Source organism: Streptopelia decaocto, assembly GCF_964273445.1.
Source record: "Streptopelia decaocto genome assembly, chromosome: 21".
Lineage (NCBI taxonomy): Eukaryota > Metazoa > Chordata > Aves > Columbiformes > Columbidae > Streptopelia > Streptopelia decaocto.
This window is the reverse complement of record NC_138676.1, coordinates 2,173,348-2,190,119: the sequence shown is the minus strand read 5'-3', so window position 1 is coordinate 2,190,119 and position 16,772 is coordinate 2,173,348. Positions and strand designations below refer to the sequence as shown.

At 46.8% G+C, this 16,772-nt stretch overlaps 1 protein-coding gene across 1 annotated transcript in view; it reads left to right on the top strand.

The window, feature by feature from the left end:
* The window catches only part of KIRREL3 (kirre like nephrin family adhesion molecule 3), a gene marked incomplete at both ends in the record, with an annotated part of 213,652 nt that overhangs the window by 138,875 nt on the left and 58,005 nt on the right, over positions 1 to 16,772 (top strand). Inside the window, one exon of the mRNA XM_082070305.1 lies at positions 16,042 to 16,119. Coding sequence (XP_081926431.1) covers positions 16,042 to 16,119 — 78 coding nt within the window. The remainder of the gene's footprint in view (positions 1 to 16,041; positions 16,120 to 16,772) is intronic.

Sequence of the window (16,772 nt, the reverse complement as noted above, 5' to 3'; positions counted from 1 at the left end):
GGCCAAGGGCTGCGAATCTGGGGTGGGAGAAAGGGATGCGGGAGAGAAAACCATCTCCTGGAGCATCCCTGGCAGTGATGAGGATGTTGGAGCTTGGGGTTCTCTGTAGCCACCTGCAGCCCAGGTCATCTCCTCGGATAAAACGAGGGAAAGGGGAAGATCTGAATGATGTTATTAATGAGGGAGAAGCAGGCAGAGGGTCAAAACTGAATTTGTGGTGAAGATAGGGAGGAGAGACAGCACCAGCGGGGTTTTCTGGAGAAATAGCTCCACATTTTTAGACAGCAGGCCTGGGGCAGATCCTTGCTGAGCCAATATTGTCCATCGGGACCCTCTTTAGAGCTTCCTGCTTTATTTGCATGGCCTTTGTGGATGCCACTTCTCTTAGAAAACCACTGCAAATACGCAAAAATCTTCTGATTTCATGTCTCCATCCTCTGCCCATCCTCGTATTCTCCTGCATCTCCCCTGAGCTTCGCCGTCGATTCCCCCTCCGATGTACTTGTAACGCTATTCCCGTGTTTCCCGGGGTTTGCTTGTGTTCAGCGAACACACCTTATCATTCCCGATTTGTCTTGCGTGAGCTATCACTGGATTAGCGAACTGGAAACCTCTCCGAGTTTTCTTTCAGAAGCCGGTCCCTCGGGAGCGCCGCTTTAGTAAGTGATTTTTTTCTGTTCTAACCCAAGGAATTGGATTCGCATCCGGTAGCCAAATTGAATTCACTCGGGCAAGTTAAGAGCCGTTTGATACAGTTTTAGATTAGGTGAAGGCAGCCGTAGATATTTCATATTCCGCACTAGGATGGGCTGGTGTCGCATTTATCGACTGCTCCCCCGTGATCCTGCCGCTGCAAATGGATGTCGCTAAACAGGGGAATGGATCCTGAATCTTACAGAAAGGTAACGGGAAGAAGACAGAACGATAGGCAATAGACAATAGACAATAGACAATGGCTCGGTGCTCCATAAAATGTCGGGGTGGTTGTGGGCACCCGGTGAGATCTTTTCCCCTTGGGTGAAGGGGTTTTTTTTGCATTTTTCCATTGGTTTGAGCTTTTTCCAAGATCCGTGCAGGACCGCATGGGACCTTTCGAGAAAATGATTGCTGTAAGTCGTCAGCATGGGACTGAGCATCGCTGCTGCGTTACCGTAGTAACGCGGCAGGGTTGGGATGTGCCGAGCGTACGTTGGCCTCCCCGTGCTCGCAGAGAGCCCAAGTGACCCGGTTTGTGTACGGTGAGGGAATTTGGTGCCAGCCGATGATACAGACACGGGTTTGAACAGCAGGACAAATGGGTTTCTCTGTTTTCTTAAGGCAAACCCATCCATAGTGGCGGTGACGCCTGAAATGCTCATGTGCGATCGCCATCTGCTCCTCGCTGGAACGAGCTCAAGAGCCACGTCCCCCGGGGCCGGAGCCCTTCTTCTGTGTCCTTGCAGGATTAAAAAAGAAACAAAAAGGAAAATAAATTGTTATTGCTGTTGTAGGGAGCAATAAGGGTCTGAGGTCTCTGGTGCAGCACCCATCAGTGCAGGAGAGCCCAGCGAAAAAGGACTTGGAAAACAAAAAGAAAAGCAAGTTGTATTTAGGATAAGCAAAAGCCCCTTTCCCCTTTTGAAAGATCCTGAGGCAAAGGACAGTCAAGGCCCATCAAATCCTTATTCACAGATCTTGCCCATACCAAGAGCATCACTCCAGTGATGTTTATCGCTTTTCTAAAGCTCCCGGAGTCGTGGCATGAAATGAGGAGCTCAGCTCCTCTTGCCTTTTGAGAGAAAATGCGGAAAACATAACCTTTATGTTCTGCAGAGCCAGGGAGCAAATAAAAAGGACACAGAAGTAGTTTGCTATTTATTTGTGTTTCTAAAAAAAAACCCTCACAGTTTCTTTATTTGAAAGTGCCTTTTTTTAGCTGCTTGCAGTGGAGATGTGTAAATAAAGACAGGATTTAGGCCTTTTTGTGCATCCTCTGCGCTGCTCCTTAAACTGCTGGAAATGAGGCAAATGAGAAGGAGGGGAAGAAAAAGACATGGAGCATAAGATGAGCCACAGGTCCCTCTCCTAGGGGGGCAGGGAACAGGCGCCAAGTAAGAATTGTTGACCTGAGCGCCGGTCTCGGGCAGAGAGAGCTCTTCAAAGCGGGCGACGGTGGAGGAGAGCTCTTCAGCTTCATGGCAGCAGCTCTGGAAACGGCGTTCGGTCTGAATTCCCACTCTGCGGTGACCGCAGAACGATTTTCAGGGCCATTCTGAGTGGCTTTGTCAGCCGGATTCCCTGGGAGTCATAGGGCTGGGGCTGTGACGTGGGCATCGAGAGATGTCTCCAGATGAGAGAGCAGGATGCAGGAGATGAAGTGACATTTAAACTCTCCTTTATCTGTCTTTTGTCAGTAGAAACCTTCCTCCTCCTCCTCTTCCTCCACCCATGTTCATCACCTAAACCGCCACAGTGAAATGTGGGGCTTCTTTGATGCTTTGCTGTGCCTCCCCTTCCCTGTGACATCTCCTCCCATGGGGCTTTCACATCTCATTTTTTTGGGCCATAAACCTGTTTCCCCCCATTTTTGCCATTTAAATGGCCACAGGACCAATGGGGAAAATGGACAAATCTTCTCATTTGAACCAGGGAAAAAGCATTCTCCCTGTTCACAGTCCCTCCAAAGTTTCCTCTGTCATCATTATTTGGTTTGTTTGTTTTGTTTTTTTTAACAAAACAAAACTACTTTTATTTCTTTATTTTGGTAAGAAATGAGCGCTACCCAGGTAGAAATGTTTTCGTTTGGAGGATTTTCTGACCTAAACATAGAAAACAAGAAAAAATAAGAGAAAGAAGCATGGAGGAAACCAAAGCTCAAATAACGCGGCGCTGCGAATCCCACTGAACTGGGGATTAAACATCGTTCCTTTTCAACCGTTTCCTCAGAGGACACCAGCCACTGCGAGCAGTTATGACAAATGTGTTTATATTGTTTGGAGGAAATCTTCTAGTCAGTATTGAAATATAATATCATGGGGCAGGATGGAGAGGGGAAGCTGAACATCCATCTGTCCCGAAAGCAAACGGCACACATTAGGATTTACGTGGATACAAGCGTATCAGGACTTATTGGACAGTAGCCGTAGGTCTTTAATTTAGGATATTTGATGGCTGTGTATCCAGCAGTGTAAATGCAAGGGAGGGCATTTCCCTGTTGGTCTCTGCGGAGACCGCGGCGATAAATTTGGGATGAAACATTGCGCTCATCACTGTGGTACCCTGAAGGGACGGCCGGGCGCCGAGATGGAGGATGATGAATGGGGGCACAGGCGGGAGCTGAGCCTGGCAGGAGCTTTGCTCCCTCCCAGAGCCGACCTGCACATGGAAGAAATAATAGTGTTGCTCCTCATTTTTTTTTCCAGGGCCCCAATTTCATGTAATTTTGAGGAGGAGGGAGGCTTTGGTGATGGCTCCGGCTGTCTCCCTAGGCCAGCTTCAGAGGAGGCTCATGTCATCTCCAACCTTTCAAGGAACCCACAAGGGCTTAATTAAAAGCGAAACTCGGGCACCGTTATTCAGATGAGAGCTGTCGGTTCCTCTGCTGACGGCAGCTCAAACTTGTCACTTTGCTCGTGCTGCGGATCTTGGCTGTTAAGGTAGGAAATTTCAGCCGAGAGACGAGCCCCCGGCTGGCGTGGGCTGAACCTTCCTGCCAAAACCCACCCGGCTGGGGTGACAGCGGCATCCCTGGCAGGGCAGGGAGCGATCAATCAAAAAAACTTCATTAAAAGCAGCATCGAAGGCAGCTTCTTGACAGAGAGGTGACGCAGACCTGCCTCCAATCACTGGCACTTCAGGGAGGAGAAAAACATCTGCATTTTCTAATCTCTGTTTTCAGCTCCGTTCTGGGCGTTTTCATGCATGCAAAGAGGGAAAAGTAGAATATTAACCGTTCTCTCCCATAATGACATAGAAAGGAACAACTATAGAGACAAATGGTTTGGGGGCGACTTGGGAGACCCAGAGGAATGTTCAGATAGAGAATGGCTTAAAAACAGTATGGAAAACACAGCGTAGTAATGCAGTAAATGTGATTCCCAGCAAAAATAGAAACCAGGTACTGAAAAAGGTCGGTATTCTTAAAATAAACAAAACCAGAAAACCAGGTACTGAAAGAGGGTAAAAAGATGCTTATTCCGGCATGTATGTCTATGTGCCACGTAAAGGGGGAGCTGCGAGTGTTGCGTAGGTGTGGAAATGGTGGCAAATTCTGGAACAGTGGGCAAAAGACGCTGAGCTAAGTGTAAAGTGATGGTGAAATTTAGACTGTCCAGGGGAGGAAATAAGAAAAAAAAACACCCCCCAAAAAACGAGGCCAGAACCTTCGTGAAAAAATTGCCATCCTTCAAAAAATGAGAGCGAGTGAGAGAAGAAAGGCCGAGAAAGAGATGAAACAGCTCAGGCAGAGAAAATAAAGGGAGGGTTTTATTTAGTTCTTCAAAGAGCTGAGACCTGCCAGAGGAGCTTTGGGGTAACTGATCTCCATTTTCTCAATTTTCCCAATTTTCCCAATGTTCCCCTTTCTAAGGACCCTGTCAACAATGGTGGGGGATACCCAAGGCTGGATGCCCCCAGCAGTCTGCAGAGAGGGGAAAGGGGCTTTATTGATTTTCATTTAATTGTTTTTCTCTCCAGCGTTTTTGTCATGGTGTTGTTTGTGTTGATTTTTGCCACCAGGGACAGAAGGTCCTGGAAAGTTCCCAGTGGGTGTGGGCTGCTCGTTAGACACAGGTGCCACTAATCAGCTAATTAGGGCCCTGAGGCAGCTCTTCTAGCCTCCTCCCCTGCCCTTCCCCTCTGTTTTGCTGAGGGAGATGTTGCTTGGTGTGGCTGTGGCTGCATTGGGGGTGATTTTGGGGGAAATTGAGGCAATTCAATGGGTGTCATGGCAAGGAAACAAGATGGTGGCTGTGGTGGGAAGCCTGGGGTCTGCATGATGGAGCACAGGTATCATTTTCCTTCTCTCCTGCAAAATACTGTGTGAAAATAGTCGCCATCCTCTGTCTAAAAGCACTTGAGGAAGGGTGTTAATGTGCATTTTGCTGCAAGAAGTGTGTGGTCCTTGTGGTTTCCACAGTCCTGAGCTGCAGTGGTTTGGGTGACGCTGCCCTGTGGTTTTGTTTCCTTGGGGGGTCACTGGCTGTGGAGGGTATTTTGGGGCTTGCTTGCCAGCTTCTAGAATGGAAATACCTGTTCCAACTAAGCTTCTTTTCTTATGGCTTGTTGAAGCTGCGGTGGAGTGGATTTAGTGTTGTTTTGGTTTGGTGGGGGGGGAGGGATTTGCTGCTGTGTTTTTCCTGAGGATTTGCTGTGTTGTTTGCCCTCAGCAGCACCTGGATTTGAAACGCCGTGTAGCAGCACAAAGGTGGGGTTTGGGTCGCTTCCAATGTTGGGTTATCTTGCAGGATCACAAGAGTTTGCTGCAATCACCTCTGTAATCTCTTAAAAACATCTGAGCTCTTGTCAAGCATCGTTGGAGCTGCTCTGGTTGCATCTCCCCTGCCCAGGCTGGTGACAATAAACTGGAAACCTTTCTTCACAATAGAATCTTATGAGGCTTGCTTGATACCCCTCTTTCCCTCTCTTCTTATACCCTAGTCTTCTCTTTTCCTGGGCTTTTGCAACTTGTGGGTGGTAATTACGTCCCTTATTGTTTTGCCATCAAGAAATAAATGGAAGGAAATCACAACCCAAAGCAGCAGCGCTGACCTTCATTTCAGGTTAGCAACGGTCTATAATCCAGCCCAAAATTTACCCAAGACCTTGCTGTTCTTGAGCTGGGCTTATCATGTGCTGTGATGTGGGGCAGGTGCTGGTCCTTGCAAGGCTGAGAGGGGAAGCACAAGTCCTACAAGAGCCATTTTCTGCAGGACAAGGTGTCTCTGTGACGAAGGGCTCAGGGTGGCTTTTTGGGGACACAGGGGGACAGCAGAATCTGCAACAGTATGTACCTGCTTCACTCTCATCGTGGCTTAGAGAGCAGGAAGGTATTGGGGCCCCCCTGAGGTCAGATACTTAAACTTCATTAAACCTGTTCACTCCAAGGCCGGGCAGAGCTGTGACACCGCATGTATCTCCCCAAAATGTCATCTTCCCCCTGTGTGAGTGGATAAATTTTTTCCCTAAGGCTTTCCCTCGGTCTCCCATAGCTTGGAACGATGGAAATCCGCTGCTGGGGTTGGCGGTACCAAGATAAACCTCAGCACATCTGTCTGTCCCCTCCAACCTCCTGGTTGATGCACACAGGTGTGTGTCACTGTCACACAGGTGAGGGGACATCTTGCTGCAGAAAAGGGGCTTCTCTGGGAGGATATTTAAGAAAAAATGGAGGTGAAAGACACTGTTTTGTATCTAAACTTGCATTCCTGGCCCTCTGCTGCCCCGACACAAGATGCAGGGCAAGAACTGGATTCTGGTGTCTTCATTCTTGTCTTGCTCTTCGCCTCCCACTTGCTGCCTTGTGTTTGAAAGGGGAGCGGGGGGAGAAAATAGACGGCAGTAAGAATTGTGTTCAGCTATTTTATTTAAGTCATAATCATTTCTAATCTAAATGTGCGGGAAGTGTATTACATGGCCTAATCAGTCACATATATTGTACTGCACTTTCAGTTTAGTGAAAAGTAAAAGCCATCTAGAAGGCAGGAATATGTTAAATGAGCATCTCTGAGGCTGTGCACTTTTTTTAAAGGATAGAACAGCCCTGGTACCTTGGCTTTGGTGGTTTAAATGAACAAATCCAAAGGGTAGGGATGCACGAGTGGTTTTTGGGGTGATGTGGGTGCCCTGATGTGCGGGAGGTGATGAGAGGGGTGGACACTATGATCCAGTTTCTGCGATTCCATCACGTTTGCTCCCTCCGTGTTCGCCACAAGCACCCTTATTTATTTCATCAGCTAAATGCTGAAAACAGACGCCTGCCTTCCATGAAGACATTTAATGATGATGATCATTGCTTCCTCTAACACGGCATCTTCCAGCGAGGGACGGTGCCAAAGCAGCGCGCAGCTGTTGACCGATGGGCGCCTGTCTGTTTCCTCCAGTATTTTAGGGTATTTTAGCTATTTTTGTGCCAGGGCTCCTTTGTTGTCGGGTGTTTTTTGCTGAGTTGCGGGAAGTTCTGAGGTGGAACGTGGCAGCTGTTTAATGGCGAGGCAGATGAGCTCGGGGAGCTCCTCTGTAGTGCTTTGGAATGCTTTGTGCATGCTGAGAATGTGGTTCTGCATCCTCTTGGAAGGAAAAAAAAAAGGATGCTGCTGCTCCTTCCCAGCTAAACTATGAGTAAATAACACAAATGAGGCTGCATGAGGAGCTTTGGGCAGAGCCAGGAGGAAAGAGGTTTGCTCTAGAGGTTTGTTTATGGCGTGGAAGCGTGATTTTCCTTTTCTTGAAATGGAAATACCAAGTTGAGCTTGAGAGGACACATACAGTGTGTCAGTGAGGCAGCGCACATACAGTGGGATAACCCGACCAGCAAAGCTGCTCAGACCTTGTATTTCCACATACCTGAATGTTCTCCCAAACTGCTCCATTGATCAAGAACTTGGCTTGAACAAGTTATTTCATTTTCGGCCGGTGGCTTCATCTGGAAGGTGGGAACAGGGTCATGTCCACCCATCCCGAGGTGTTTCGGGATGAACAGGCAAAGGCACTTGAGTCGTGCTGTTCCAAAAGGTGTCAGGAGACCTTTAAGCTGTCACCATCCTGTAGAAAACATACGTGGCTGTTAAATTTAAGTGTGGTGTGGCTTTCCCTCTGGGGAGCACTGTGCAGCTGCTGGGGGTTGGTGCGGTAACAATTAAGAATCTCAATATTGCTTTGATATCTGTTGAATGAAATGTTGACACAACACACCGGGTTACTCAGATTTGTTTTAACATGCAGTTTAGACTTAAAAAAAATAAATAGTATGAAATGAATTAGCAAATTATTTTGATTGCTTTGTTCGTCTTTCCAGCAAGAAAGCTATCCACCTGGAAAACATCGACTGGCTGCAAGCAGGAGCAGAATTTATCTCCTGAGATAAGTGGATCTGGGATAAAAGTCCTCTTTATGTTTTCATCTTAGCCGCAGAGGATGATATCCCTCTGTTCCGCTCTTTGTGCTGCAGATCAAATGTAAAGGAACTTTGCATAGGTGTGCCGATGCTTTTCAAGGAAAAGTTTCTTCCCCCAACCTTTTCCTCCCAGAGGCAGCACCTTGGGCTGGAGATGAGAGCGATATTTAACATTCCTTTCTCAATAATACCGACGTGACTCTGAATCCCAGCGCTGACTCTTACTCCGTTTTCTGTTCCACGCGCAGTCTCTCTGATCTATCTACCTCAGCCTTGTTTTATTCTTTTTTACCTTTTTTTTTCCTCCTTTCTTTCCCCATTTCTCTCACAAAGATGCTTTTGTGGAAGGAGCATCATTTCATTTCCCGAAGGTCCTGGGAGGGTGGCTGGCAGATCTCATACATGGGATGTTAAACGAATGCTCTCGGATCACCGTAAACCCCTATTTACACACAATAAACATGAGGATATAATATGTTATTGATTAGAACGCTGGCGTGTAATGCCCTTTGAAAGGCGGGCGGTGCCATCAGAAATCCTGCAGATCTTGCTTTTTGGCAATTCAGGGCAAGGCCGTTGTGCTCTATGTACTCCCTGGGCACGGGGGGAGAGGTTTGTGCATGGTTTTATCTGTTCTTGGGCTTTTTTATTGTTTAATTGGTTGATTTTTTTGTTGTTTAAACGGTGATCTAAGATGCTCGTCATCCGAGGTGCCTTATTGGCAACACTGGCCTGGTACTTGTGCTGCAGTGATGAACAACAACATTTTGATGGTTGCTGCACTTGTAGCTGATGATTTCTTCTCTTTCCCAACAGCTGGCACCATCCCTAATCTCCCAAGCAATACATAAAATTAATTCCTTCGGTTTATCTCTGCCTGAGGTCGCAGGAAAGTGAGGTCCCTGAGGCTTGACAGGCGACGGGAATGAGTTTTATTTGGTTTAAATGAGTTGAGACTTCAAACCTGAGTGGGTAATAGAGCAGCTCTCCTCCCCTTGTTCACTTTTGGGGGACCGCAGACCTTTCTGCCCTGGTCATCCAAATCTCAAGGTGCAGACACACCAACAGAAGGAATATCTTGGTGAAAACCACAGAACTTTAATCGGGCATGTGGGGAAATCTTCCCCCCACAAGTTGCCCCGACCACAGATCTGAACTGTTTGCTCACTCGTGTGAACTCTGCAGCGAAAACATATTAATGTTATCTTTTTTTTCCCCGCGGCTTTTTTTTTTTCCCCTCCAGGTATTTAATCTTAGTTTACAGATGAAATGTGCAGCGGAGAAAAAGATGCTCATCACACAGTTGCTGCACTCTGCTGCAGCCGCTGAAAAATGTATGACAATCTGTCCTGGGTTGGATGGGGCCGTGAGCAGCAAGATGTGAACGTCTTTGAAGGGGTGGCAGATAAACTCGGCACCGCAACATGGCACAACATCGAGTGTAGTCTCCTCTGTGAAGGTTGGGGCAAGAAAAGTCTGGTTTTGACTCAAATCTTCCATCGTTTGGCTCCAAGTGTCATCTGGGCAGCTTGGTCAACCATTTAACTCATTGGCTCTTCCCACTTATTTTTTGGCCAGGTATTGAGATGGTTGGTTGCTGTTTCGATGTCTTGGGTATGTTATCGTGGGTCTCTTCCCCAGCTGGCATGTGGCTTTATGTGGTGAAGCTCTGCCAGGATCCAGAGCAGAAGGTGAGGTCAGAAATGGGATTTCTCAGGCGCTCACAAAAACGTGTTTGATTGCGCAACTTTCTGAGCATGTCGCAACATCAAAGTGTCATGGAGGCAAAGTGGTTTGACTTCTGGCCTGTCTCAATCCTGTATTATTAGAATTACAGTTCAGAAGTACTCAAACTACAGCTCCCGTGATGAGTCTTAAATATATGATTTGTGCTTGGCTTTTTGCAATATTTCGCCCTGCAATTCTGCTTTCCCTCCAACACCAGCTGAATGTTGGAGCACATAAGAGCTTCATAAAGCATCTCTCCTGTGGCTGCGTTTGCATGTGTTTCTTCTGTTTTTTAACTGTTTTATAAAACCCCACACCTTGAAACACCAAAAGCTGCTGAGCAAGGAGACGCTCGTCAGCAGTGTGAGCAACACTCGCGTCTCCTGTGGCAATTAGCAAACCGAAGTGCAGGGTTGGCTCTCGTTCCAATTAAACCCTGGCAAGCTGGAATGTGAGATGCAATAACGAAGTGGGGAGTTTCGGAGCTGCCCTGCTCCCTGTTTGGAGGATACGGGAGTTTTAAGTTGTCTGGCTGAAGTGAAACCATCGAAAGTAATGGGCTTGGACGATCTCACCCCATTACTTTTAATGGGATGGAGAGAGCGTGTGCTGGGGGAAGCAGGGGAGCTGTTTTCACATATCGTTCAAGTTATGGCCGGTGTCCCCGGGCAGTAGAAACCGAGCTGCTTGCAATAAGTTATAGGGTTTGGTGTAATATGTGGAGGTGTGTAAAGGCAGATACTGGCATCGGCTGGGAGCTGGGGCTTAATTTGGGCAAGGTTTGTCATGAGGAGGGGGAACTGTGGAATATAAGAGCTCCCTGCGGCTTTAGCATGCCGGAGGGCACAAGCAGGGTGCTGAGTTCTTCCCTTATTCCCCTCTTCCCCCGTTTATCTTCTAAGCTCTTCCCTGTGATAATTGCATCTGTAGGACTGGAGGAATTATTGAATGTGGTGTGAACTCCTTGCCTTTTTTGGGGCATGGCCAGCAAAGCATTTGCAGTGTCGAGACCTGGCCAGCAGGACCAGTTGCAGAAATCATGAGTTTTCTGGTCGATCGCGAAACCAATAGTGCTCTAAAAAGGGAAACAGCAGACAAGAAAATATCGTAGAATTAAAGATTTAGGCTGCTGCAACGTGAGGTGTGGGTGCTCTGCGGCTCCCCTGGAATGGTGGGACTCAAACAGAAGTAGCAGCCGGTGGGGCTGGATTTGTTTCTCCAAAGGACCGGTCTGGACAGGGCAGCAATCAGCCTCCCACGGCCTGAAATTTGCCCACCCGCTTTCTTTTCCCGTCCTGCCGAGCGTGGCTGAAGCCAGCGCCTGCGAAGCTTCAATGCCTCAATCAGAGCAGCCTTTCTGCGGAAAGGGACAGAGATGGGGTGATTAGATAACCCCTGAAGTCTTGTGGCTTTCACCCTTCGCTGTCGTCGGTGCCTTGTTCATTGGCAGAGGGTAGGAACCAATTTTCCTGCTGTCCTCTCCGTGTTTTAATGGAAGGGGAAGAGTCAGAACTGCAGCAAATGCACCTCCAGCTGGGATTAATCTCAAATTGCAGCTCCCTTGGCTGAGTTACTCATCCGTAATGGTTTAGTAACACCACCATGAGATTGCTCAAGCGATTTATGTGCCTCAACTCTCATTCAAATTTCTGTGAGGTCTAAATAGTTCAGGAGGAAATCGGGGTTCACCTGTGGTTGAGGGTCCCACCAAGGTGACTTGTTCTTGTCACTGGTCTCCTGGTGGAGATGGTTGTATGGCGGGGTTCCCCATCTCTGACAGTCGTGTCATTTTCAGATGCACGAAGCGTCCATAGCTGATCCAAAGTGCCACAATAGACCTGACCTTAACAACGCCGGTGTTCTTTTTATTACTCTTTTCCTCTCCAACGTGTTCAGGTCCCGTCAGAGCACGTGGGGCCATCCCGGGCTCTTTGCAAAGCGTTCCCATCGCCGCCTTCTCCTGGTGGAGCAGTGGTGCTTCACACCAGTTCTGCTTTTGGAATGTCCTTAAGGAATCAAAACGTGTGGATCTTGGTCCTATCCGAGCTCTCATTAGCGCAAAATAGGAGTTGATTTATTATTACTAGCAGACTCTGTTTATACACAACCTTTTATTTGCTTTGCTTTCTAATAAGACAAACACACTGTGAAAGTTACGAGTTTTACAACTGGAAATACAGGAAAAACACTTTTTCCTGCAGGTGAGGTGTCATGGAATTGGCTGCCGAAAGACCTCAGCAAAACGTTTTGGATTATTTGGCTGGTATAAACACACATTTTTGCATCCAAAGGTACAAAAGCCGTTCATGCAAGAAGCTGCAAGTACTGAAAGCCTCTTCCCTTACTCTGGGGTAGATTATTTTTCCCTACAGCAGATCCTTCTGACTTCTTTATTTCAGGGGAAATTAAAAAGAAAAATCCGAAGAATGCCTGGATTTGAGGTTTATGAGGATTCTTCTGCACTTGCTGGATGCTCCTCAAATAGGCCGTGTTTGTTGGAGGTTCGGACTAATCCTCTGCTTTTAAGATTTTTATTTGGGCAATAAATGGATGATGAGGTGGTTCATGAGTACATAACACAATAAATGGGTTTATAAATGCAACTTTTCTGCAGAGCGCTATAGAATAAAACTCCAGCATTTAACACCGATCTCTGGTTCATTCATATTTGAAGCAATAATGTGCCCGTTTTCTCATCTGGGACCCCTCTCGGTTGTTTTTTAGTATATTTTTATAAATTAACCAGGCACAGATTTAATAATAACTTGCATTCGTGTAGCTTTTTTCATCTCTGAGGAACTTGAATTGCTCTGCGGACTTAACAGCGTAATATAGAAATGATGTGCCAAAGGATCCCTTTGCTCTTTGCTGAAATGTGGTGGTAATTTGGGTTATTTGGCAAATAATGTCGATGTTCCCCATCCTGAAAAGAGAAGTTCAGAACAAAGCTCACGAACGTAACATGCGACCGGAAAAGTATTTACGACAGCAAATTGCCACCTCTGTGGAAGAAAAACATGTTAATACAAAGTTTGGAAAATTTAATCTAAGAGACAAGCTGTTTCTGCTTCTCTTATAAGAGCTTAATTGGTATATAATAGCATAGTTAATTAAATACAAATCAATAGTTTAAAACAGCTAATTGATATTTAATATGTATGGGAAAATATAGCTTAGTTGCAATATAATTAACTCAATATTAAATAAGCAATGGAATTGCAATTAGGCCTTTACAATTATTAGAAAGTTTATCGTTCTTTAATAAACTTGCAATTAGGATGAGCTGAAAAATTATTAAACAGGTATTATTGAATTATTAAATGTTTATTATCATTCCTGGTGGGATACAGCTCCACAACAGTACACATTACAACTCCGATAATAAACCTTTATTATGGCTTTGCGGCTTTAGCCCTTTCTGCACCCGTTGATGAGAAACTTATTTCCCTCCCTGAGTTGTGGGTAGAGAAATTGCCTTGAAATTGGGTAAGAAAATCCCAAATGATGGGAGAAGTGAACAAAAAGGAGGAGGATTCCGTATTTTGGGCAGCGGAGGGAAATCTTTTTGTCTATGCTTAAAAAAATCCCTTTGTAGAAGACGCTGAGCTTCTTTCTTTGAATTGGCTTTTGCTTCGTTGTCGCTGGCTGCCCTTAATTGTGGTTTGTGCTTTGTCTAAGTGGGTTTTGGGCAGGTCTGGAGGTGGATTAACGCAGGCGCTTTTGAGTGAGTAGAAAACCACCATTCTGCCAGGTGTTTTCCAGACTTAAGCTCACACCTCAAAGTGCCTGGGACGATAAACTTCAACTATAACTCGTTGAGCTCTGCTGGAAAAAAATCAAATGCGATTGCAAGGAACTGGATGGGATTTGTTTTGGGTGATGGGAGACACGCATGGGTTAAAATATTCTGTTTTCAGTGATATCTCAGCCAAAACATTTAAATTCTGCATATCTGCTGAACTGTTTTAGCTCTAGGTAGCCACTAAAAGCCATGAAGTGGTGAGACGTCCTTAGGCAGAAGCGGCTTCTTGAAGTATTTCACCTTTTAAAGGCACTCTGAAGTATTTAAAGGCGCCTTCAGCTATGAAGATTTTTGCATGTTCTCGCAAATTTATGGTATGAATTATTATAAAGTGGTGTTCTTGTATAGCTGCTTTCATCGTGGGATATCAAAGTGGTTTATAAGCATTAATTATAGCATCCCTCAGGGGGGCGAATGGGAGACAGACACCCATACTGGTGTGTGCTGGTCCAGGCTCCAAATGGGTAATAACTCCGATTTAATCTGGATCCAGCCCACGTGGCTCAGCCCTGACTATCTTTAGTCTGAGTCTGGCGTTGAGCGGGGTGCACGTGTGGTTTTATTTTGGTTAGATGCCGATGTTCTGCCCGATGGGAGCTTTGGTTCAGGAGGTTCTTGATGGCGTTTGGGGATGGAGAACGTGATGGTCCCATCACACCAGGTCTATGTGTCCGGGAAAAGATCCACACATTCCAAATTAGTAAGAAGGGAATGCTGCCTTGCTCAGCTCTGCCTGTGCCACCTTGTGCGACGCTAATCTAATTGTGTTGTTTTAATTATGCTTTGATACCTTGGTGCTCGGCGAAGGCTCGATGAGAATCAATGTGGTTTTGCTGTCCTATCAATAAAGACACAAAGGCCTCTGGGCTGATTCGCAGGCTGTGTGTGAACTATCGGCAGGTTTGCAGCTGTCTGGCCATGTGCACCTGGGGTTTTTTTATTTCATAGGTGTCGTGCAACCTCTCATGGAAGCCCCGCTCAAAGTTCAGCAAGGTCTTATTGATTCTAGTTATTGTGCTAAACTTGTGCTAAACATGTTAAACATACTTCAGCTAAAACCAGCAGCCCTGGCAGCAGTCAGGGGTTTTAGAGGCATCCAGTCTGCAAGTCAACACTTTGTTTGGTGTATTTGCACGTGCGGGGATGGTAAATCATGTCACCTCTGTGCCGTGGAGCGAGAGGGCTGGTTCCCACATCAGCATCCGAGACAGGAGGTGGTTGGTGTTTAACTCTTCCTGTTAATTAGGACTCTGATTCAAGAAATGGCTGAGGATGCGGATGGTTGGTTCATCTGCCCTGATTTGTCTGATCTTTCGACATCTGAGTCACCGCCTCTTACGGCCCACGGGGGGCGCTGCAAACACCTCCAAAGTGTCCCGGGTAGGGGATGCAAGTTGCGTTCTGGAGATGCCGACTTTTCTTCAGGTGGCAATGTGGATTTAGGGGGGCAATGAAATCTCAGCTCACTCTAAGCATCTCAAGAAACTTGTTTTTGTCTGGGCGTTGACTTCAGTGGGACTTACATGGATTTATTTCGGACAGATGCCAATGTCCTCCTTGACGGGAGCCTTAGGATCAGGAACTGCTCTTGCAAGTCTTGTTTGTACCCTGAGTGTCCTAGTATCAAAAAGAAATCAGTTTTTTCTGCATTTAGGCTCTGATTCTTGCACTGCGCGCAAGAGGAGGATGCTAACCCCCCTGCAGCTACCAGTATCACGGAGGGGTAATGTGTATATACCCTGGTAAATCCGCATGTCTTCCCTGCACATCACCACGCTGTGGTGAGCAGCTCTCCTCTTCCTCCGGACGCAGCCCACATATGAAATTCAAACCCAAGTTTGCATCGCGGTGCTAAAAGCCGAGGCTGCTGGGCTTTATCCGAAGCTGTTACTGTGCCCTCAACCCTCTCACGGGCGGCACAACTTTGCGACGCTCCCAAGGGGAGTCTTTAGAGGGGGCTCTGAAGGGACCACGGCCACATCAAGCAAACATCAAAGGGTCTTTGATCAGCGGGGCTCTGCAGAGCGCACAACCCCCCGAGGAGCTCGGCAGGTCCGCACACAGGCAGCAGCGGGGACGTGGTACCTTCGTTTTTCTCCACTGCGACACAGGAGGATTTGTTTGAAGAACTCGAGTTCTTTGCCGCATGGGGAGAGCGCGCACGCACGCAGCCTACTTCTGGAAAAAGCCGCCTTCAGATCTCGCTGTGCCTGTTACCCGTGGTCAGAAAGCCCCATTAAGAAATCCAAATACCAAAGGCATGTGCCTCCTCGGACTCTGGCGCTTTAGAGGGTCACTTGCTTGTCACAAGGTGCCCCAAGCTGGACTTCTCTTCTCTTCTTTGCTCGCTGCAGCGTTCCCGTGTCCTCACTCTTGTCCCCAGCCCCGTCTCCTAACGTCGCTCTCTCTTCTCTTGCAGAACTGGGGCTCCCGGGAAGAGGATGCTGCCTAGTGCTGGGGTTCATGTACAAGGAGAAGTACCGCAGGATGACTGAAGGTGAGCGGATTCCCCACCTTCTATCCCTCTTTTCTCCTTAGTGATCTCATTGCAAAGTAGGAATGCGCCAGGTTCTTGTTCATACCAAGGAGAAAATACTGTTGTTTCTTTCATCTCTGAAACACCTTTGTAGGTGTGGATGTGGGAAGCCCCATGTGTGAAGCTGCAATAGAAGAACACAAGTTTATTAGTTTCATACATCCAAAATCCGTTGTTTTTTTTTCCTACGGAAAGGATTTGTCACATGGGAAGGTCTTCCAGCAATCGGTACATCTACTCATTTTATTCTAGTTGAGTGGTTTATGCATTTATAGTTGAGTGGTAGTGCCTCAGCCTGACACATCCGGAGAACCTGTTCTCAGTGTCTTTGCAGCTTGTTCCATTGCCTGTCAAACCCTTGCACTCTGCTGGAGATCTCGCTGAAATTTCCCTGTTTTATATTTCAGTCATCCCCCAAGTACTTTATGAGCATTGATTAATCCATAGAAATATCATAAATAATTATGAAGCGTAATAACTAAACAAAAACTATTTACGGTCAGAAGAACTGACATTTTTTCCTTCTGGTAGCTTCATTGCTTGGCTCCTTTTTCTGGAGCAAACCCTGGTGCAGCACCGTCTCAGGAAAAGATGAAATATCCAACAGGTCTGTG